General features: G+C 43.1%; 2 protein-coding genes across 3 annotated transcripts; both read right to left on the reverse strand.

The window, feature by feature from the left end:
* Positions 1–250: 250 nt before the first annotated feature.
* LOC119797132 (zinc finger and SCAN domain-containing protein 2-like) lies at positions 251–12976 on the reverse strand. 2 transcript variants are annotated; one of them, XM_038306085.1, is made up of 10 exons: positions 12667–12976; positions 11649–11726; positions 9539–9683; positions 8807–8922; positions 6750–6985; positions 5844–5956; positions 5633–5763; positions 5318–5562; positions 2917–3026; positions 251–2842 (listed from the first exon to the last, which is right to left on the reverse strand). In XM_038306085.1, the coding sequence occupies exons 1-10, from the start codon at positions 12893–12895 to the stop codon at positions 1597–1599; spliced, it is 2649 nt and encodes an 882-aa protein (XP_038162013.1). In that variant the 5' UTR covers positions 12896–12976; the 3' UTR covers positions 251–1596. The 2 variants fall into 2 exon arrangements, with proteins under 2 accessions (XP_038162013.1, XP_038162012.1); XM_038306084.1 differs by having other exon boundaries at positions 11649–11729.
* A 7259-nt stretch (positions 12977–20235) lies between these two features.
* Positions 20236–24173, reverse strand: LOC119797120 (zinc finger protein 652-B-like). Its single transcript, XM_038306074.1, has 2 exons — positions 23079–24173; positions 20236–20385 (listed from the first exon to the last, which is right to left on the reverse strand). Exons 1-2 carry the CDS (start codon positions 24127–24129, stop codon positions 20342–20344), a joined length of 1095 nt encoding a protein of 364 aa, XP_038162002.1. The 5' UTR covers positions 24130–24173; the 3' UTR covers positions 20236–20341.

Consider the following 24173-nt stretch of genomic DNA (forward strand, 5'->3'; position numbering starts at 1 on the left):
GACCCTTGGGATTCCCGAAAAAATGTCAGTCTCTAATGTGGACAAGCATAACAAATGAAGCAGCAGGCGTTTTCTTTTGGTGCTGAAATCACATGTGGTGTGAACGTAGCATCAGTGTTTCTGTTGGTTAGAAAAGACCCTCGACCACATTTCCATCAGGAGCAGAGGTGACGTCACACTGTGTGAGAGACGAGTCGTAAACACAGGTCTGTGGTAGAACAGGGTTTATTTACAAGTCTTAGAGGTGATCTTTTTTTTTTTTTGCCTTCAAAACAGTGCAGGCAGCATCGCAGTCTAAACGGCTATCAGCGTGTTTATTATAGATGGCTGCCAACATTTCTGGTTCAATGAATCTCCTTTATCTGAAAAGCCTGGACAGCAGCGACTCAGACTTCCTGTTCCACTGTTCAGGAGCCCAGATCCCTTCGTATAAAACTGATTTCTTTCCAGCAGCCGTGCCGTTTGAAGTACCCGCTGTTCTGTCAGGTGAGCATACCCCATTAGACCAGCATACTAATGGTCAATACCATTTTATCCCTTTAGTTTTGTACGAAAAAATACATTTTAAACTACCTAAACAGGTGTCATGTACAAAAAAAAACTCTTAACTACTTAGTTTTTGGTGTTTTTGAAGCATATGGTGACCTGACCTTAAATTATGGTGACCAGACATTCTCTTTTTCCCGGACATGTCCTGCTTTTCAAACCTAAAAAAATATCCGAGGGGAATTTGGTCGACTGCGCACCTGCCTCACCGGTCCCCAGCCCCCTTCCTCCAGCTGAGGACGGGCGGCTCATGGCTCTCTGCTGAGGTCCGGTCCAGCAGTCGACATTTCATACCCCGCCGAAAAATAGACAAAAAACTTAACAGGGGATAAATGTAAATCTGACGTCTTCCGCATGCGTATTGACTGCGGCTATGCTGAGCCATGAGCAAGACCCTTAACCCCACACTGCTACTTGCAGGCTGCACAGTGGCAGCCCACGTCTCCCCAAAGGGATGAGTTAAATGCAGAAAATGAGTTTCTCCAGTGTGAGATCAAAATAGTTCAATTATTATCATTATGAACACCTTGTCTGTATATTTTTGTCACTGAATGCAGCACAGGTTTACCCAAAAAACTCAACTTCCACGCTGAAGACTGTTGAGCTAGCACAGATTAGCCACTTTAGCAGAAAACAATCACGTGGTTCTGGTCTGAAGACATTTTTAATGGTGTCCAAAAGAGACAGTTTGGTGTCGGTAAAGCTGGTTAACCTCGGTATGGTTGATACTCAATGACAGAAGTTGGAGAAACAGGCTAGAAATGATTGAGGCATTTGAAATCTGGATCGGACACTTCTTCTCCTACAATGTTTTTCTACTGTTAGATCGTCCATGTTGAACCGGAACCTTTACCCAGTGAGTGCCAGGGAAGGACACCATCTTCTCCGAAGCGCAAACACAATGCACTGATAACAGCACTGGATTAAATAAACATTCACCTACGTTATGGCGCCACGCACATCCCTGTTTGGTCAAACCTCAGGTCCATGTACTGCAGTTCTGACAAAGACTTTGCAAAGCTAAAATAGACGACTAAAGAACAAAGTTATTCACACGGTGTCCGGTGGCTGAAGGAAGGAAGTTGAAGGTTCAGGTACAAGAGTTTCCTCTGGATGGTGGCTCTTCATGTGTGTTTTCAAGCAGTGGCTCTGGGTGAAGGCTTTGTCACAGAGGGAACACTTGTAGGGTCTCTCTCCGTTGTGGGTTCTCATGTGGACGGTCAGGTGTTCCTGTCGAGAACAAGCTTTGCCGCAAACCCCGCAGGTGAAGCGCTTGATGCCCAGGTGGCTCCGGATATGGACGTTCAGGGTGCTCTTGAGTTTGAAGTGGCGTCCGCACCTGGTGCAGCCGTAGGGCGCCTCGCCAGTGTGAATGCGCATGTGTTTCCTGAGGTCCCATTTGGTGAGGAAGCTTCTGCTGCAGACGGGGCAGACGAACGGCCGCTCGTCGCTGTGGGTCTTCATGTGAGCCATCAGGGTGCTGTTGGACAGGAAGGCTTTGCAGCAGACGTGGCACAGGTACATGCGGTCCCTGACGGTGTGGACCTTCTCGTGCGCCTTCAGGGTTCCCTCCAGCTTGAAGCGCTTCCCGCAGACTTTGCAGCCGTGGCGGCGCTCTGTGGAATGAGTCAGTTTGTGACGAGTCAGAGACCGCAGGTCGAAAACGGACCTTCCGCAGATGTTGCAGAGGTACTGGTCCCGGCCGACGTGACATTTCTTGTGAGCTACGAGGTGCCCTTTGAGACCGAAGGACTTTGGACAAATGTCACACTTGTGAGGTCTGTCTTCCACGTGGACCCAGCGGTGGCTTCTCATGGCGGATTTGTAGGAGAAGGATTTGTTGCAAATGTCACACTTATACTGCCGTTCTCCCGTGTGCAGAGTGACGTGGTTCTTGAGCCCTGTGGTGGTGACAAAGGCCTTCCCGCAGTACGAACAATCGTATGTTTGCTGGTGAGTTCTAAGATGTCCTTTTAGGTCTTCTGAAGAGTCGAACTTTTCTCCGCACACCCCGCACACGCTCTGGGGGTCGTCTACGTGAGACCAGGCATGCCTGGCAAAGTTCGACAATGTCCGGTAAAACACGCCACACACCCGGCAGGAGGCCTTACTCCCGTCTCCCTTCTCTCCCAATCGTCTGGGGCCTTGCTTAATGGCTTCTCTGGGCTTTGGATCTTCAAGATCCTCCAGATCTTCAGCCTCCTCAGGACTTGGCTTCCACTCCTCGTCAGCCCTGGCATTCCTCTCACCTGCCTCGTCGTCTTCATGCGTGGAGCCGCCGCTCTGATACTCTGGGCTGAAAACGAGCAACAAGTCAGAATCTCTCACTATGCCCGTTGTGCCGGCTAGGTTCCGATGAGAAGAAACTACCTTTGAAGTGGAGCGCTTTCATCCTCCATTACTCCACAGGTGGTCAGCTGAGGTTCGTCTTTAACCAGCTGAAGGTTCTCTTCATTCTCACTGTCATCCTCTTCACCTGTCTGTAAAAAAACAGAAATGGCTTACATACAAGGCCATGAGATCAATTAAAGAACTTTCCTTTTTTAGTCTTGATCGATCCACCCAAACCTCTTGTTATTTAATCAAGCAACAACCAACCAAAGGATCAGGGAGCTTGTCCAACAGATTGTCCAACATGGACGGCAAATGGAACAGTCCACATTAGTCCACCTCAATGTTTTTAGTCCATAACTCTTTGGTTAATATGTGAACATAGAGAATATCTGGTAGGACCTTTGATTTTCAGTGCTTTATGATCCTAAAGGTCCCAGAGATAGGGGAGTGGTTTACGCAACATGAGAAAAGGAGCATTCAGATCATCATAACAACAATACCGCCAAAGCTGGCAGCGAGCAAAACACCTTTGACCTTGAAGCCTGGTTAGATATGGCTCTAAGCTTCATGAGTCCATTGCCTTTGGGTTGTGAGAGTAACCCACCCCCCCATCATGCCTCACCACAGGAACACCTTTCAGATCTTTCTGGTGGTTTCAAAGGTGTTTTCGTGACTGAAGGGATGGCTATCCTCCTGCAGCAGTGTGTCACAGGTATGACGCAGATATTTTAGATTTATGCCCAATACTAAAGCGCACTCTGGGATATGTTTATTCCACGCCACAACGCAAGAGGGACAATCAGGAACTGGCTGTGGGTCTAGATACGGCCGAGGCGGTGAGATAGTGGGGGCAGGTTTGTGCGACGACGGAGGGACATGAGGGCGAAAAAGAGCGGGGATCCAGGTGGAAATATGGTCTCGCGCACCTCGCTCTTCTAGCTGGTCCATCTTCACGAGTCGTTTTACAAAATGGCAGCATAGAAACAAAACAAGCCGGTAAGGAACCAAACAGGAAATACGAGGATATAGATTTGATGTAGACAGGCCTCCTGTCTGTGGCACTGTCTGCAGACACCTACAATTTTGGAGAGGTGCAGCAGAGGGTGTGCGGAAAGGGGGGGGCATATCTGCTTTAACTGTGACACACACGCAGACCACCTGGTTTCTGAGCATAAATCAGCCGTAGGAAGGGAAATCAGTTTCTAGAGCGAACTCTGGGTGTGTCGTCTCTTTTTTCTTGTTCTTCCCTTCTCAGTGGCCCTTCATTGTCTCGCTCCGCTATATTTAACTGAATGTTGAAGGTACATCACCCCTGCTGACCTAGGTCCCAGTATAAACAGTCAGGCGATCGTTCCTTTGTCTTTACCGCAGCTAAAATGTGGAACAATCTGCGCCTCTGTCTGCGGGTTCCCACTGATCTGCACTTTTTAAACTCCAGATTAAAGACTTTTTTTTTTAAACTGGCTTTTAATACTTAGGACACATTGTTTTATGCTTATGATTTTAGTATGTTTTTTTTTTCTTTTTCTTTTTTTTCTTCTTTTATCTTTCTGTGAAGCACTTTGGTCTTCCTGGTACGGAAGAGGATTAGGGCCACTGGAAAAAAAAAAAAAAAAGTAAACTGATTTTTAAAATTTATTTCAGTTTAAAATGGGGAAAAAAGTCAGAATTCTGACTTTTTTCTCAGAATTCTGACTTTTTCCTCAGAATTCTGACTTTAATCTCAGAATTCTGACTGAATTCCGACTAAAACAAAGTCAGAATTCTGAGAAAAAAGTCAGAATTCTGAGATTAAAGTCAGAATTCTGACTTTTTCCCCATGTTAAACTTAAATGAAAATAAAAAAATAAGTTAACTCTTTTTTTTTCAGTGGCCCTAATCCTCTTCCGTATCCTGGTGTTGTTATAAAGTGCTATATGAATTAACTTTGATTTGAGATAAAAACGCCACACGGAGCATCTACAGCTTCATCAAAGCTAATCTGTGACTCAGAGATTGATCACTACCCCATTCTTGTGCAGAAGCTTATTTCTAACCCTCTTGGTCTCCAACTACAACTCATGACCTGAGGGTCAGAGCAAAAGCTGAGAGCTCATTGGTCACCCTGAAAGACAAAGGCTGCACCTTTTACAGCGAAGAGCCGTGGTTTCATTCACACACCTGAAAATGGGTCATAACCTGTGTTGATCAAACCAACAAAGAAATTATTTATTCAACACAAATAAACCATTCACATGAAATTCTACTTCATGCAGATGCAGCGTAAGAGTTGTTCAACAGCAAAGCAGAAGTAGTTATGTAGATTAACAACACAATTGTCTGATGGCCTTGATGTTTTCTTTCAATCGAGGCATTCATTTGAATCAAAGGTTTTATAGTTTCTGATTAAACTGCTGCAGCAGGAGATGATGTTTAGGGCTTTCTATGGCATTCATACCTTCAGTTTAATGTAGAGGAGATGCTTCTTGACCCCCGTGGACTTCATGGTCCTGTAGATATCCTCGGGGGTTATGGTGTTCACTCTGAGCTTCTGAAGCTTCCTGCTGCGGTCAGACTTGTATATGCAGATTTTTTTATCGTCTCCGACGAGCTGAGGGAAGGTGACCCTCAGCAGCTCTAGAAAGTCGGCCTCCTGCAGACCTCGGGGACATTTCAGCTCCCGCACCGATGACGTGTGGAGCTCTGAAACACAGAAGGTCCTCAGTAGCGGAACGTTAATCTACCGGGAAATGAGGAAGAGTTTTATACGAACCGGTCTCTGCGGGAGCCTCTAACTGAGGGTTCTCCAGAACGCAGATTCTGAGAAAGTGGTGGGTTGGTTCTTCACCGTGTCGAGGTCTACCCCGCCGCCGCTTCTGAGTCTGATCGCCGGGCGACGATAACCTGAGGGAGACAGGTGGGGTACGAACACATCATGAAGCAGCCATGCAATGGAGGGAAGCTGACCTGCTGATCCTCATCACCTCATGCTCTGCTCATCTTGGTCCGATGAAGGCGTGGCAGAGCTCACGCTCGGCCCCTCCTCTACTGGCTGAGGCAAGACCCCATCGCTGCTGCTCTGAGGGTAGACCGCCGTCTGCACATGGTCACACAAGAGAAACTCCTCAAACACACACGGCGTAGGACGGTATACATATATGATTCAAATAAATGTGCTTTAAGACCCAGAAATGGAAGGTTTGAATTCTCCCGAGTGATGCACGACTTTACACGAGTGAATAAAGTGAGTGTGAGCTAACAGAACTGGCAGCGTTGCGAGGCAAGGGCTCAAACATGTACGGCTGGAAGCCTTCTACACCAAACCAAGCTTCTGCCGCCCTGGCGTCCTCTTCCACAACATCTTCATCCCCGCTTTCCTCCTCTAAATAAAAAATGGATGACGGAGGAGACTCATCCACGACCTCCGACACTAAACTCTCCTCCTCTTAATGTTTCCTCTGTCCATAGCGTTCCTTGACAGTGTCGTTTCTAAGTCACCAATTTAGTGCTACTTGGTCCCAATGGAATTTCCCATTGGGAACCTGCTAGCACTAAGATGCTAACTGGTTAGCAAAATGCTTCAAAGACATCGGCCACAACCAAAAAGCTTGCAAACCTTCAGCCACATCCTCCCTGCCCCTTGATAATCAACCAATCACATTCACTTTATTCACTCGTGTAAAGTCGTGCACCATTCGGGAGAATTCGGAAATTTGACCGTGGGACAGTTGTTTTTCTACGACTTTAAGTTTTAAAGGAGACAAAAGTTCCAAACTGCAACCAGAAAGCAGCCGACATGGAGCCCCCTCCCTCTGCCTGTGGTTAAAGTGGTAGTTAGAGGATAAATGAGGCAGGTCCAACAGACCCAGATGATCAGAACCAAGCCGAACCTTGAGGCGGATGTAGAGAGCAGAGTGTCCGCAGGATTTGATGGTGACGTAGATCTCCTCTGCATTCAGACTGCTGACCATCAGAGGGAGCAGCCTCCTCTGTCTGTCCGTCATGAACAGGTCAAAGGGTTCTCCTGCAGCCAGCTGAGGGAAGGTGGACCTCAGCAGGTTCAGGAAGTCCGCCTCCTGTAGACCCCGAGGACAGCTGATGTCCCGCATGGGGCTCTTCTGAAACACTGCGACAGAAACAAAGACGTGATTCAGCGTCTCTGTAGCTCCGTTTATCCTGCAGGAGACTGAACCATCCAGACCAAAGGAGGGTTCTGACAACCAAACCCAATGGAAGGAGCCTGTCTGTCTGTCTGCAGGTTTATCAGGGATAATGCAGCATAAGGAAAGTTAAACTCAGGACTTTAAGACCTTTTAAGCCACTTGAAGTAAAAAAAAGTTAAGACCACCTTTACAATAAACATAAGAAAAACTGGGTAGAAAAAAATTTACCCAAATTTTTGTGAGACAAAGTGGTTCAGTTTGTGTTCACCACTTTTCCGTTATTTTTATTTTTGATTCATAATAATTAAATTTAAACATTAGTTTGCAACTTTGCTTCACTTACTCTCCCTGGTTTGTTTGTATTAGCATTATGATGCAGTTTCCATCTATTTATTTGTTTAGGTTAAAGCTACGACTTCTGGACTGTTGGTTGCAGAAAACTCTTTGCTTGACAGCCAGTTTGCAGGAATTTAAACTTCCCCATGTTGTCCAGATAAAAACGTAGCGGTGCATCATCCCAATGTCAGGCTAAAACATCATTTTTATTGGTTCTGCTATCGGGAAGGAGCTAATAATTCTTCCACCGAGTCGATCGGTAAATGCAAAAACATTATTGTCAGTTATATTAATGTTTGATATGGATTACAAAAATAACATCCTATTTATGACATTAAATGTTTAAGACATATGAAAGACTGATTTAAGACATTTTAATATCAATTAAAAGTATAGAGGAGGATCTTTTTTTTTCAGGTGGATCATCTAAATAAGTGGTCCTCCTAACTGTCAATCATTCTGGTGATGTTAGTTATCTTTTTCTGCTCTTGCTCACTTTCAGGCATAAATCTGTGCTGAGCTACGGCTTCAGACAGTCATTGAAGCTCAGCTTTCTCACCGCGGTTCTTTGAAAGTGGCCGAGGGTCTTAAGTGTCTTTAAATTGTATGAGGAGAAAAGAAAGTCCTCAGAAGCTCTGGAGCGTCCGGCTCCAGGCTTCATGTGATCCAAATGAGCCAATGAGCTGTCAGTCTGGGTTGCTGCTGCTGCATTTAGACACAGCAGGCAAACCTGTGGCAAGCCGGGCGATGGGAAAGAAGGAGAAGACGATGAGAAAAACTGGTGAAAGAAAAGTGAAATGGTACTCAAAGATGACCCTGAACATTTAGAGGACGTTTGGCTCAACCTGCTGCTGTGAAGCAGGATTCTCCACCATGAACAGAATCAACAATAAATCTGGATCCAGGCTCAAAATGAGCTCCTTGATATGTGCTTTAGAATGGCTTAGTCTCCATTCAAACCCAGGTTTAAAGCCTTGCAGGGCAGCCTAAAGCCCACTGCCAACATTAAGACAGAAAAAAGGCATAAAAACAATAAAAATAAAGGGTCATCTGAGGTGTTTTATAAAATATCTGAATGAGGAAATTGTCTATATACCAAACTGAACGATTGTTGTTCTCTACTTAAAAAAAACTAGATTTTAAAATGGAAAAAATTTTCTATTTTTTATATTTTTTGTTTAAAAAGTCAAAGTATAACATGGATGCATAAAAACCTCATTTTATTTCAGTGTTAAATGATGTTTAAAAATACAGATTATGATAAAAAAGGCCTCCAGTCTTTACTGGTTGATGATTTTCTTTATTCGTTACCCCTGCTTTAAGGCCTTAGTTTGATATTGAAGAATTTACGCCTTTTAAGACTTTTTCAGGATCCACATGAACCCATTATAGTCGATCCTAAATGATTTTCTTCTTCTGACCCAAACAGACAGCTGGAGGAAGCGTACCGTTATTGGAGAGCACCTCCACCTGAGGGTCCTCCAGGAGGCGCACCTTGAAGTCCAGGTGAGTCTGGCCGTCGCTGATCAGAGGTTTGCTGGGTCGTCTCTTCTCAGGTTGGACTCTGGATGGAAACGAGACGCACGGTGAAAGCGAGTTCACTGTGGATCAGGGCTGAGACCGTTCAGCAGATTAATCACAGTATTAGATTAAATCATTACTTGGACTGATGGTCTAAAACAGGACCTTCCTACGGCAGCAATGAAGACAAAACTCTACAAATATTTCACATTAAAGATAAAATCATCTTTATTCATGACTGAATAAACAGGTATATGTACTGATAGTTCCATGGTTCTGTTGCTTATCATTAACTTAAAATTAGTAAGAGGAAGATTTTTTTTCCTAAGTTCAAAATATTTTATATTTCTAAATTTACAGTAAGCATCTCATTTTAGACTAATCCTAAAAACAGATTAATCCTGATGATGCTGTGATCTGCAGATTCAATTCTAGTCATTTCAGTTCGGTTTATTTCTAAAGCTCCAGTTGACGACACATGTCATATAAATTAATCTATGTCCCTGATTTGCTATTTTCTTTAATGGGATCTTAAACCAGTTTTCCCATCAGAAGCGAACTCTGATAGAATCCTAGAAGTTGCTGCTAGAATGTAAATGAATTTAACCAAAATCTAAGAGATCTAAGAGAGAACTGTGGTTTAATCAGTGAGGAGTTACCTGGGTGTCATTTCATAATCTGGGTCCTTGGGTTTCTGCCGTTTGCGCCTGGGTCTCTGAGTGAACTGAACCACAGATTCAACATCATCATCGGGGTCGTTGTCGTCGTACCAAAGGAAGTCCAGACCCCCGGGGTCGTCCACGCCTGCAGAGAAGGACAGCAGATCAGCGGAACTGGGATTAGGCTGCGTCCAGGACTCTGAAAAGCTCAGAAAATGCCCAGAAGGAAACACTGAGGGGGGAATAATTAGAGAATTATATTTATCAACTAAAGAGTTTAATGTAATCTTCTATTCATTGTTGCACTACAAAAAATCAAAATCTAAATAAGTCGTTTTTCCTTAAAATAAGTCAGGGCTCGATGTTAACCATCGCTCAATCCCCTGGGGTAAGTAGCTTTTATTGTCGGGAGAGTACAAATTTAGCAAAAAATGATCACAAATTTTTTTTATTTTTCACTCAAAATTAATTTAAAATCACAGACATTCGCTGAAAACGACCCAGAAGCGTTGCCGGCGCCATTTTTGTTGTTTTGTACACATTCTCGCGTGCTTTAAAAAAGCTGCGTGGTTTTCCGCCATTTTGTCCACCTAGTGGTAATTTTGAGGTAGTTACCAAAACGACAAACAAGCTAGAAAGCGCTATCATATGGCAGTCTTCTGTACAGTGATGCAGGTCATACATTAAAAAATGTTCATTATTTTTTTTCTCTTAGTCATTGGAGAGATGCATTTAAATGCTATAGAGCTAAACATGTTAGATTGGTGACCTGTTATGTTATTATTATTGTCTTGTTGCTGCATTTATTTTGTCAGGGAAAACTAATCCTGAGTCAGTTAAAAGTCAGGGAATTCTGAAATGATGTCAGACTGTGGAAACCCTGAATAAAATAACTCTGTATAATGATTCTCTAGAAAAATCACAATATATTAATAGTATTATCTTGTATCAACATACCGTGACTCTAAAATAAAAGTTATTCATTTGTGACATCTTGTCATTTTTCTTAAGTTTTTAACCTGTCAAGTTTTTTTTAGATTTTTAACATTACAATTTATATTTTTCCAAGCAAAAAAACAGTTTAAAGCAAAGTTTAGTTTGAAAAGAATGTGCAGGAAGGATTGAAAAGCATGTTAACACGGTAATGTAGGCTTGAGTTCATTATCTGATTACATTTTCAATACTTATTTTTCAGTTTAATTTTTCAGTGTTAAAAAAATCTGCTAACGCTAACTCAACTAAGCTAAGCTAAGCTAACGCTAACTCAACTACAGAAAAATTAAAATAATAAACTCACCGTTGAGTTAGCGTTAGCTTGAATGACCGGCTCCGTCATGCTGGTTTTCCTTCCAAATGAGCTCCACCAGCGTCACGTCACGTGACTAAGGAAACGTAACGCGATTGGCTGGGTGTTGGACGCCACAATCCATTGCTAATGTCTGTGACCTGAAGTAACCCTTCCCTTTTCACACTGAATTTAGACGCCAAATTTAAGACAGTGAAATAGAGCCAGTTGAATCTCAGGGGGTTGAAAATATTGAGTTTGAATTTTGAAAATTTGAATTTTTTTATATGCTGAGTTCTTTAACACTTAAAAATAAGTATTGAAAATGTAATCACTTTGAAATAGTAATGTGAATTTTTAGCTTGAAGAGAAAATAAATGAAATTTCAACTGGGTAGAAATAATGACAATGAACTTCTTTTTAGGTCAAAAATGTGTTCTGAATATATTTTAACACGGAAACAGTGAGTACAAACATACAACATTTAAATTTCAGTGGCATTTTTAAATCAAATCCCAGCGACAGATTTACTTCCATACTACTCAAATATTTTTCTAATTTCTAGATTGTTTTTTCCAGTATGTGATGGATAAACTGTTATCTGAATATTTCCTATCGGTATTACCTTATTGTTTGGTCTTTTTGTTCAGATATCCAACATAAAAGGTACTATAATCAGAACCTGGTAGGAGAAGGTTGGATGTTTGGGTCCATCAGTTCTAGAAGGACCGGTTCTCAGCTTCAGTCTCTGTGCTGTGAAGCATGAGATGCAGAACAATGGAGCCCAAACATCAGCCTGACGCTGAGCTTCAAGGTGAGTCCTACCTGAGTTGTGGGTGAGCTGCCGCTCCACCGGATCCTCTCCAACCACCACCTCTTCTTCATGGCTCTGCAGCAGTGGCGCTTCTAGACCAAACGTACCAGGAAGGGGGGGGCGCACAGAGAGGCAGGAAACATTAAAACAGAGCAAAGGATTGACATATATTAAGAAAGCTGCATGAAGGGAAATTCCCATTCAATAAAGTTTAATTCAAATTCTATGTCTTCCAACTGAAAATATTAATTTTTGGCCTGAAAATGTTCATTTGGATCATCGTTAAAATCAAAAATCAAAATCCTGCAGCTATTTAAATATCTGAAAGATGAAATAAAGCTATTATTTGGAATATCAGCTCAATATACATTCAGGATTTAGAAATTGTACATATTTATAACTTAATGTAAGTTAAAATGACAGTTTTCTATAAAATCAGAATGAAAACAAAAAAAAAAACAGATAAATTCAGCTTTAAAAATTTGAGTTTTGTTTTGAAAAAAAAATATATATATTTAGTCGATAAAAACTGGGATCCTATCTTAATACTATGAAGAATCTTTTTGTTTTTAAATTTGATAAGTGAAATAGATCCAAAGGACGAATCAGTAGCCATGTCTGTTCCAGCGCAGATCTATGGAAGCAAATTGTTACCATATTTCAAATGAAAAGGCATTTTCACAAATGCTTTTTCAATTGAAATAAGACTCGTTTTATTTCAACGAGTCTTAAGTCTTTGTGATGGGTGAAGATAGATCGGTTAATCCAAGATGTGCATTTTCTATGTTTTTGTTTGTTTGTTTGTTTTTGGTGGGGGTTGGGGTTCCATAAGTTGGCCTGTGTGGATGGAAAAACGCCAGGGCAGAAAATCGTTCCCAGTCCGAGCCTGATTATGTCTTGAGTACAGGGGCACTGGCCCCCTGTCTCGGACCGCCCATGCTCTGCCGCGCTTCCACTCTTCAAACACGTGACCAGCCGGTCAGCTTTAACCTTCCTGCATCACAGCTGCTCCTCCAGCCTAACACTCACCTCTTCGGTGTAGCTTCACCTGCGGCTGCAGCACCTCCAGCTGTCTCCTCTGGCGGTCGATCTCCTGCCTGAAGCCCGCAGCCTCCTCCTCGTAGTCGGCCACGGTCCTCTCCACCACGGCCAGGATCTCCCGGGCGGCGGTGCTCAGCTTCTCGGTGATGATTCCTCTCAGGATGTCTCTTTTAGAGACGCTGAGCGGATCAGAGCCGCTGCTGCTGCAGTAGAACATGATTTATCTCCTTTGTCGCGATCCAAAAACTTCAGCACGGCCCGTCTGACGCATCTACTTCCGGAGCGAGGAAGGAATTCGCGCGTGAAACACTGACAGGAAGGCGCGTTACCGCCACCTAGCCGTGGCCAAACAGCACTACACTACAGCTGGGTATCATGTTCACCATAGTAAACCTCTAGGGTTCGTTTAAATCAATATTTTTAATAAATGATACCCAGCTATATCTGTCTATAAATCCAGATGAAGCTAACCCATTACATGAATTAAAGGCATGTCTGAAGACATAAAAACCTGGATGACTCTTATCTTTCTCCTTCTGAATGCAGACAAAACAGAAGTCTTTAAAAAAAAAAGCTGATTAGCTGGTAACTCCATTTGGATGGGATTAAATTGATTTCAGATAATAAAGTAAAAAATCTTGGTGTTGTTTTTGATCAGGACCTGTCATTTAAATCCCATATCAAAGAGGTTTCTAGAATTTCCTTCTTTCAACTGAGGAACATTACAAAAATTAGAAATCTCCTGTCCAGGGGTGATGCTGAGAAAGTAGTCCATGCATTTGTTACTTCAAAGCTGGACTATTGTAATTCTTTACGTAGTTAAAAGCCTTCAGCTGATCCAAAATGCTGCAGCCAGAGTTCTGATGAAAATGAAAAAGAGAGATCATATCTCTCCTATCCTGGCTTCTCTTCATTGGCTTCCTGTTAACTCAAGACTAGAATTTAAAATCCTCCTTCTCACATATAAAGCCTTAAATGGCCAAGTTCCATCTGATATCAGAGATCTGATTGTTCCTTATGTTCCTAACAGAGCACTTCACTCTCAATCTGCAGGTTTACTAGTGGTTCCTAGAATTTCTAAAAATAGAATGGGAGGCAGATCTTTTAGTTATCATGCTCCTCTCCTGTGGAACCAACTACCAGTTTTAGTCCGTGAGGCAGACACCCGGTCTACTTTTAAGGCTAGGCTTAAAACTTTCCTTTTTGATAAAGCTTATAGTTAGAGTGGCTCAGGTTATCCTGAGCTATCTCTATAGTTATGCTGCTATAGGCTTAGACTGCTGGAGGACATAGGGACCCCTATTTCATCATTCTGCTTCATTCTATCTCTATTCTCCCACTCTGCAGAATCTGTTAGTTCAATCTCTAACGTTCTGCTCTCTCTGCTTTTTCTCATAGTAGCCTCATCTGGTCTGTTCCTGTTTGGCTGTGACTCCATCCTGGAGAGAAATATCAGCTGTGCTGCTGCCATCAACACCTTTGTTTATAGATGTTGGAGATCGGCCTGTTTTCCAGTGTGGTCCTGTTTCTCTGACTGTGACTTGCTGGATATCTCTGCTTCTGTCTCCTTGAACCCCAGTCGGCCTCAGCAGATGGCCGCTCACACTGAATGTGGAATAAATCTATATGTGTTTATACAGAATACTTTCAGGGACGTAGACATCTGTAATTCTGAATAAAGACTTTTAAATTTAATTTATATAATTTACTTACCTGTTCTTATAATTTCTAATATAGTTTCTTATATAAATGTATGTGGTTTCCCCGTCTTTCTTATGAAGATACCTGAGGAAGGACCAGAACCAGAGGAAGTCGTGGCTGGATTTGGAAGGGTGACCTACCATCTGAAAGAACTATATCTATTTTTTATTTTTAAAAAACCTGTAATTTCCCTCTGGGATTATTAAATATACACTATATTGCCAAAAGTATTTGCTCACCCATCCAAATTATTGGAATCAGGTGTTCCAATCACTTCCATGGCCACAGGTGTATAAATTCAAGCACCTAGGCATGCAGACTGTTTTTACAAACATTTGTGAAAGAATGGGTCGCTCTCAGGAGCTCAGTGAATTCCAGCGTGGAACTGTGATAGGATGCCACCTGTGCAACAAATCCAGTCGTGAAATTTCCTCGCTCCTAAATATTCCACAGTCAACTGTCAGCTGTATTATAAGAAAATGGAAGTGTTTGGGAACGACAGCAACTCAGCCACGAAGAGGTAGGCCACGTAAACTGACGGAGCGGGGTCAGCGGATGCTGACGCGCATAGTGCGAAGAGGTCGCCAACTTTCTGCAGAGTCAATCACTACAGACCTCCAAACTTCATGTGGCCTTCAGATTAGCTCAAGAACAGTGCGCAGAGAGCTTCATGGAATGGGTTTCCATGGTCGAGCAGCTGCATCCAAGCCATACATCACCAAGTGCAATGCAAAGCGTCGGATGCGGTGGTGTAAAGCACGCCGCCACTGGACTCTAGAGCAGTGGAGACGCGTTCTCTGGAGTGACGAATCGCGCTTCTCCATCTGGCAATCTGATGGACGGGTCTGGGTTTGGCGGTTGCCAGGAGAACGGTACTTGTCTGACTGCATTGTGCCAAGTGTAAAGTTTGGTGGAGGGGGGATTATGGTGTGGGGTTGTTTTTCAGGAGCTGGGCTTGGCCCCTTAGTTCCAGTGAAAGGAACTCTGAATGCTTCAGCATCCCAAGACATTTTGGACAATTCCATGCTCCCAACTTTGTGGGAACAGTTTGGAGCTGGCCCCTTCCTCTTCCAACATGACTGTGCACCAGTGCACAAAGCAAGGTCCATAAAGACATGGATGACAGAGTCTGGTGTGGATGAACTTGACTGGCCTGCACAGAGTCCTGACCTCAACCCGATAGAACACCTTTGGGATGAATTAGAGCGGAGACTGAGAGCCAGGCCTTCTCGTCCAACATCAGTGTGCGACCTCACAAATGCGCTTCTGGAAGAATGGTCAAAAATTCCCATAAACACACTCCTAAACCTTGTGGACAGCCTTCCCAGAAGAGTTGAAGCTGTTCTAGCTGCAAAGGGTGGACCGACGTCATATTGAACCCTATGGATTAGGAACGGGATGTCACTTAAGCTCATATGTGAGTCAAGGCAGGTGAGCAAATACTTTTGGCAATATAGTGTATATTCTCATCTATCTATCCATCTATGTGTGTTTAACAGTGTCATTCATTAATTCATTAAATACAATGAATGTTTATCTTTTTCAGAAAAATATTGCAATCATTACGCTTTAAGGATGTGTAAACTGGCTTTATTTTCAATAAAAACTGTTGGGCAATAAAAGTCATTACATTTATTCACAGAAATGTTTGTGATGTTCAATGTCAATAAAAAAATTAAATTCTGTTAGCCTGTTCTTTTATATGGCCTCTTTTTTTGGGGTTCCCTGCATTTGTTCAGGCAGGATAACCTGATATATAACCACAGGTTGTCCTGCCTGGTGATGGATCCCAGGAGCCAAAGGCTGGGGAGCCAAGGGTGCACAGCCTGCTGGAGCCGGGAGAACCGCTGATGCTGCAAAGGGCTGCCTTTTTGCGGCAACTTTAGGGAAGATGCCACACAGTGCCTGCCTTTGTTTGGGCTGACTAGCTGTACACTCTGGCAGCTGATACTGATGTTCAGCACTGGAACAGGAATAGAAGGCAGCACATTTGGGTTCAACAATGGTTCTTCTGACACAGTTAAATCTATTGATACAGAAGTTCCCTGAAGAAGCGCAGACAGCTCCTGCTTCTTCTACTTGCCATTGTGCCACTGGATCAGGGTGGAGTGGTTCACTTCCACCTGCTGAATCTCTGGCTTTTCCAATAACCAGCTGCCTGATTTTACGATAGTCCCTCAAAATTAGGTACCATTGTGATTCTGCCCCTTTGCCTTCCTCTTCGGGGCTGGGTGCAGACCAGAAAGACGAATAAAAACGGCCTACGTCTCCTGGCACGCAGCGCGTTGTGCTCTCAACACCAGGAGTTTTGGAGGGCTCTTTGGCGATTGAAGGCGTCAACTTAAAAGTCTCTCCTGGTGGCGAGCTGCAGACACAGCCCGCTGCTTCTCCCCGTCATCCAGCCAGTGCCAGAGCTCCATGATGCGGCCCGCTTGGAGGTTGGTCAGACAGAGGGAGGTCTGCTCCCGAAGCCCCACCAAGTAGTCAGCGAGCATGTCTACCTGCTGGTATCCAGTCACGTTCTGGTCATCAACAGCCTGTCAATATTTAGCACAGAAAACAAAATTACCATTTAAACCTTAACAACAATCAAACTGATGCTTTAGATGTAATAAAAAATACACAACAGTAGCACATAGCTGCTACTGACCATTGTTACATCTGAGGTATCTCCAGACTCAGATATGCTGAGGGAGGCGCTGGTAGAAACCTCCAAATCCGTCAGTGTGGGGTCATCTGTGAGGTCAGAGAAGCCCTCATCTTCATCGTGCTCCTCAATGAAGCCAGCAGTCTCCTCTGAGTCGGGGTTCATGTCCTGCAGAGCCTGACCAGTCTGCTGAAACAGGTACTGCAGTCCGATCAGCTCACCTGAGACAGAACAAAATACATAATGAACATTACAGACTGGAATATGTAAAGCCAAGTGAGCTGCATAAAACATTAATAAAATGGCTCAGAAGAATGTCAACTGTAAAACCTAATTTTATATATTAATATAGAACATAAAGATCTGGTTGAATTCTGTAAATAAAAATGTTTTTATTCTATGTTCAAGCAGCATCTTTATGTTCTAATGTATAAAGTTCTCAAGTTTACACTGTTTTTACTTAATGCATAAATCCTCCTTGTCATTTTATTTTGTTTGCTTTGTAAAAATAAAGAATATGTAGTAACAAAATTGATTTTTTTCACTAAAAGCTGGGGTTATTGTGATGCAGCGTAAGAGTTTTAGTGAGATCACAGATGCAGCCTCCTTCTTTTCCTCTGGCCTGGTAGTGCTGATGTCATTCTTACCTGTGTAGCGTGCGGGCGGACAGAACTCAGGTGTCATCTTTCTGCCAAACAGCTTCTCGTAGTGTTGGTGGACAGAATGCAAAAAATCACCAGAGCAGCATCACAAAGGCGACTTCTCCATTGCGAGGGCAGCATACAATACAGTCAGATTGGTGCAAAGCTTCCGGTCTGAGGAAAACCAGCTGATTGCATCGAGTCATGGGATGCGTTCTCTGAAGGCCAGATTCGAAGGCCGATTACGTCATAGCGCGGCGCCAAGGGCTGGTCGGATTCCAAGACTCCTCATTATGCGGCCTACAAATGCTTCCCTTTTGCCTGATTTGAAGGATGGGTCCGCTGTATCCTTTCTATCCTTGGTTATCCCAGGATTCACTTAGCTTAGAAATACAATTAAGTGGTCACTAATATTATTTATTAAAATACCACTTACCATATTGTGTTTAACATTGTTTGTAAATAATATTGTAGATGTTTGAGCTTGGCCTGTTTTTCCAGTGTAGTCCTGTTTCTCTGACTGTGACGGAGCTCGTCTGCCTGGCTGTGTGTTGCCTTTTGCAGTTGCTTTTTGTATCTCTGCTTCTGTCTCCTTGAACCCCAGTCAGCCTCAGCAGATGGCCGCTCACACTGAGCCTGGTTCTGCTGGAGGTTTTCTTCCTGTTAAAAGGGAGTTTTTCCTCTCCACTGTCGCTACAAGCATGCTTAGTGTGAGGGATTGCTGAAGAGTCAATGAGTCGATGTAAGAATGAGTTTAGCTTTATTATATTATTGGTTTTGGATGTTTTTTGGACATTTTCTCAATGTTGTCTCTGATTGGTTGATCAGGCCCTCATGATGACTCCTTCAACTGAAGCTAAGAGCTCCACAGAGAAACTAAGAAAGAGATCTAACAATAAATTCCTGCTCATCCAAGTACCAACCAAGCCCAATAAAAATGGGAGTAAGTTAAATGAAATGTTATTGCTTTTCTGCTTTTGGCTATTAATGTGTGTTTGAGTTATTATGATTTCTGTTTTTTATCATTTAACTCTCAATAATTTGTTTTTCTATATGTTACTCATCATTGGAAATAGTGTATGAAGGTCATAAGACAGTCAAATGTTTTGCAAGAATGATTTCCTGTTTTTCATTTGAGAAGCAGAGAAATGAAAAGTCATAACTCCGACACCTTTTGTAAAGCGTATACTGAAACCAGACAAGTTCCCTATCTTAAAAGTTCATGCGATGTCAAAGAGACTGCGTAATCGAAACTAACGCCTGCTGTTGTAATATGTTGACTGCTCAATAAAAAGCCTGGCAAGTGTTGAGCCAAGCGGAGATGCAGAGGTTGACTGTTCAACTCTGGACTCTCCTTCGCTAAGCATTTCAGGAAAAATCTTACACTGTCTTTGTTTCCATTTTTTATAGGTTAAGGTTGGGGAAACTTAACAATGTGTAAAATTTGAGCTAATAGTTTTATCTTTCTTTAATATAACCTGGGAAGTAGAAAAAAAGACCCCATAGAGCTGAAGCAGAACCAAAGCCTTCCAGTCTGTGATATATAATCTAGAAACACAGATCTGGAGCAGTTCAAACCTGGAGCAAAAACTCTTTTTGTTTCCTAGAAGTAGGATCCAAGCTGGGTTTAGAAGTTTGAATTAACCCTGGCTTTTTTCCTTCCCGACAGAAACGATGTCCCATCAGATTTAAACCATTTTCTTTTCTCAAAGATGTCCTATATAGCATCAGAAAAAAATGACAAAAATAGTTATTTTTCTTTTTAATAAACTGATAAAATATGCGCCATAAAAGGAATAATAAAATTAATCAATCAGTCACATACAGCAGAGGGTAACTTTGGAACCTGAGAAAAATTACCGTCACCGCTTTAAAGACACGTTAAAATTCCTTCTTGTGTCTAAAAAAATATTCTCTATAGACATTCTGACAGAACAAGAGCTGAATGTAATCGTGAAAGTCTTTTAACATAACTTAGAAACACTATAAAGGGTCATTCAGTCACATAACAAAAAAACAAACAAACAAAAATAACACCAGCAACAGCAGCACTAAACTTCTTCATAACGAGAATTGACCCCAATATAGACTCCAGGACGGACCCCAGGTTGGACTCCAGGACGGACTCCAAGATGGACCCCAGGACAGACTCCAAGATGGACACCAGGATGGACTCCAAGATGGACACCAGGATGGACTCCAAGATAGACCCTAAGATGGACTCCAGGATGGACTCCAAGATAGACCCTAAGATGGACTCCAGGATGGATTCCAAGATAGACCCTAAGATGGACTCCAGGATGGACTCCAAGATAGACCCTAAGATGGACTCCAGGATGGACTCCAAGATAGACCCTAAGATGGACTCCAGGATGGACTCCAAGATAGACCCTAAGATGGACACCAGGATGGACTCCAAGATAGACCCTAAGATGGACTCCAGGATGGATTCCAACATCGACTCCAACATGGACCCCAGGATGGACTCCAGGATGGACTCCAAGATGGACTCCAAGATGGACTCCAAGATGGACCCCAGGATGGACCCCAGGATGGACTCCAAGATGGACCCCAGGACGGACTCCAAGATGGACCCCAGGATGGACTCCAAGATGGACCCCAGGATGGACTCCAAGATGGACCCCAGGATGGACTCCGGGTCTTCGGGTTGTGGTTACTTCTGCGTGGGCTCCGGCCGTTCACTCTGGCAGTCGTTTACTAAAAACAAAATGTTTCCAACAAACTTCAGGTTTTCACATTCTTATTTTTAGAGGTGTTGAATATTTATCCCACGATTCTATGCATGTGGGGAATTAGCTCAAATGGTAGAGCACTTGCTTAGCGTGTAGAGGCAGCCGGATTGATGCCTTTATTCTCCATTTAATGTCTTTTCAAGTGACACCACCCTTCAGGGGAGTGTTGGCCTAGCAGTTGCAAGTACCAGTTCCATCCCCTTTGACTCCACTCTGGGTCCCTGAGCAAAGACCCTTAACCCTACACTGCTCCCCAAGGGAATGGGTTAAATGTAGAGATAATATTGTTGCTTTGAACTTTTGACAGTGTAATGACGATATAGTTGATTTTATTCTACGATGTCATAACAGATTTTAGCCGCTGTGCTCTAGGTTTTTTTTTCCTTCCATTTTGTTACCCTGATCATAGCAAGACTAATATTTCGGTTTATTGGACATGAAATCTAGCCTGACGTAGTCCTACTCATATATTCTAGTCAGAATATGAGTCTGATACTGCTCCATAGAGCTGTGATTATGGGGCGTGTTTCGAACGAACCAGGAAAAAAAATGCCTCTGCACCCAATTGGATAGACCTACAACCAATAAGAGCAACGAAGTGCATGACGTATGTTAAGCGACGCATAGTTGTTGTCAACAAAAATCAAAGCGTGCAGTTGCACGCCTAGGATAAGAAGATGAGCCTTGACCGGGTTTCTCTGTTCCTCTTTTAAAATTTATTTGCTGTCGATAGCAGAATCTACACACCTCAACTCTCCAGCGGCAGCCATTGTTGTTGTCACCCAAGCGCGCTTTGGTGACGTGGTTGATCACATTACTGTTGATCATCTGTCCATCATCGTATAAAGCCCGCCCTGACAATTTGATTGGCCCGCCAGATATTGTGCGAGCATACTCACGCTACTATTGAGCAATGCCAGACCTCAAACGTTGTGGGCGGGACTAAGTTCGGAATGGCTCCCAGGCTACATGAAATCTACCAGAGTGGCCAAATTATGAATGTTATCCGAGTCAGCCGGGTAACCTTAGATCGTTTTGGTCTAATGTTTTAAAGGAAAAGCCCAGTCATATTCAGAAGACAAACTTCTGAAATTATTTTAAATAATAAAATTATGCAATATTGTTTAATAAATAATATGTCTTTTAATGAAGGGTAATTTCCATTTGAATGTGCTTTACTGGAGGCATCCATGTTTGTCAAAGAAAACTACTGCCACCTACTGGTTTGTGACGTCACGGTGCGGTATTGGCTGTTGATCAAGTCCCAGTGCTGTATCTGGTGTTTGTCACAATGCGCTATTATCCAAGTCATCTTGAAAACATTCTTCTTCCAAATGTTGGCTACATATTACGTGTTTTTTCTCTGGCCAGAAGTTCGATGGCAAATCCTCCCTCTTCAAGTTGGCAATCCAACAACGAACCCGTCCGTGGAGGATCAGGAATCAGAAAGGTGGAATAACTCTTTTTTTTTCATTTTTACCCGATGTATTCCAACATCCAATTGCCATGCAAGTGGGCATTGTCAGTTTCACTATAGCTCTTTCAATGGTGAAGTCCTCTGGAAATCTTCAATAATTGTTGTTGATTGCAGATGTGTCTAGTAGTTCCCATTGATTTAGCTTGTAAAGCGGGGAGAATGGCGCTAGGCTTACCGCACCGTGACGTCACTGCTGGAAGATGGCAGGAGGGAGGAGTTACTATGGGAAAAAATTGCCGCTCCCAGACTCATTGATCGCAACAAAAATTGTTTTCCTTTTTTTACTGATTAACGCTAAGTTCATTAAATCACTGGGAATATATTCGTTTTAGGTATAAATAATGTCGATTGATCATTCCTTGTTGACCGAACTTCTCCATACAAGGAGGGGTCAGAGCACAAGAGTAATGAGGTCTGTGTCCTCCTGCTGGGATGGCCGACCTAAAGTGGACCAAGAGTGAACGGGAACATTCTCTATTGGGCTATTCTTGTTTGTAAGGTTAGAAAAATATTCATCATTCATAGAGCCTTAAACTCTTTGAGTATTTAATATACAAGTTCTGAAGTATGCGAAATAAATCTATGCCATTCTGCGTTGTCTTAATATGCTGGTGGAGATTCAGTCATCCAGGTCATAGTGATTCCAAACAAGTTAAAAGACAATCCACTGGACTTTGTTACCAAGTTTCAAGACATTTCGCTTCCCGTCCAGGAAGCTTTTCCACACAAAATGTCAGAAATAGCGTTGAGTTCTAGGCGTTATAGAGTGGACCAAAGACAAAAGCCTAGTTTTGGCTTAGAAACGATGCAAATTGAACCGGACGAACCGCCCCTTAGGAATGGGGGTCGTTTGGCTTCTTTGTAAACTTGGTATACCCGATACTGGTCTATGTCCCTGAAAGGGGGTCGTTAGAGGGATGGGAAGCGAAAAATCTTCAAACTTGGAAGCAAAGTCCAGTGGAATGTTGTTGTTTTTTTATTATTTGGAAGCTTTTTCTTGATGTATCCATTCATGGATATATTGCACAATAATTCAGGCGCAGGACTGTTTGAAGTGAAAATCTTGTTTATCTAATGTTTCCTGTCATTTCTGACCAACCCCACTCAACAGTTCCCCCTTCACATAGACACCCTATTGAGAGAAAACTTCACGGCGTGTTTCTTGATATCCCGTCCCTTACCTGTGTGCCGTCTCATGTGTTTCCTGTAGCCGTCTTTGGAGATGAAACGCTTGCAGCAGATCTTGCAGTTGTGAGTTTTCTGGTATTTCTGGAGGTGCATCTGTAGCTCTACTGCAGAGTCCAGCTGCATTCCACACACTCCACAGAGCTGGTCCTTGTGGTTCAAATGCTTCCACGCGTGTCTAATCAGAAGGCGCTTGGACAGGAGGATCAAGCTGCACACTCTGCAGGTTTGCTCCTTCTTCTCTTTCACCGTATCCGACTTTGACGAGTCTTCATTATCACCGTCAGCGTCGCCGATTTCCACCTGCTCTATCGGGGCGTTTGTCTTCACGGCTTCCGGATTTATCTTATTTTGCTTCACGTTCATGTTTTCTGTGGTGGAGTTCTGCTTTACATCCTGATCTGGTATTTGAGACTGCAGCGACGAGCGTCTGCTGGACTCTGCTTCACTATCATCACCTCCTTCCTCACTGTCCAAAATCTCTACCTCTTCGATATTTGGCTTTCTCTTTGCTTCTGGAGGTTTGACTTCCTCCTTACCTGACACGCGTGGCTTTTCTTTGACTATGTTTTTCCTCGCCTCGTTATCCCACATGGTAGAGTTCAGCTGAGAAGAATCTACGCTCTCATGGTCATTGTAATCCTCGCTGTCCTCCGTTTCGTCATCATCCACCTGGGTGCTCGCCTTTGCATCTGGAAGTGTCTTCTGCACCTTAGTAGTAGTTTCCTTTGAAGCGTAAGCAGAAATCTGCGTGTTCATAAATGACAGCCTGGAGAGCGTTGGATTATCTCGGAGCCTTTCATCTTCACTGTCATCCGTTTGGTCGTCGTCTATTTGGATGGTTTCCATTGTTACTGGACAGCTTTCCTTTGTCTCTGGAGGAGTGTTGTCTGTGGAGGAGATCTGGGTCATCAGGGAGCCCGGAGCCAAGAGTTTGGCAGGCTTTTTGTCTTCTGGCTTGCCTTCATCCTCGCTGTCTTCCGTTTTGTCGTCCTCGCTTTTTCCGTTCCTGTGATGTGACCCCGAATGCCTGGACTTTAATTTCATCTTTCTTCGTTTTTTTAAACTTTGGCTGCAAAGCAAAGTGAAGT

This window comes from Cyprinodon tularosa, unplaced genomic scaffold (assembly GCF_016077235.1).
Source record: "Cyprinodon tularosa strain WSP-4 unplaced genomic scaffold, ASM1607723v1 ctg571, whole genome shotgun sequence".
Lineage (NCBI taxonomy): Eukaryota > Metazoa > Chordata > Actinopteri > Cyprinodontiformes > Cyprinodontidae > Cyprinodon > Cyprinodon tularosa.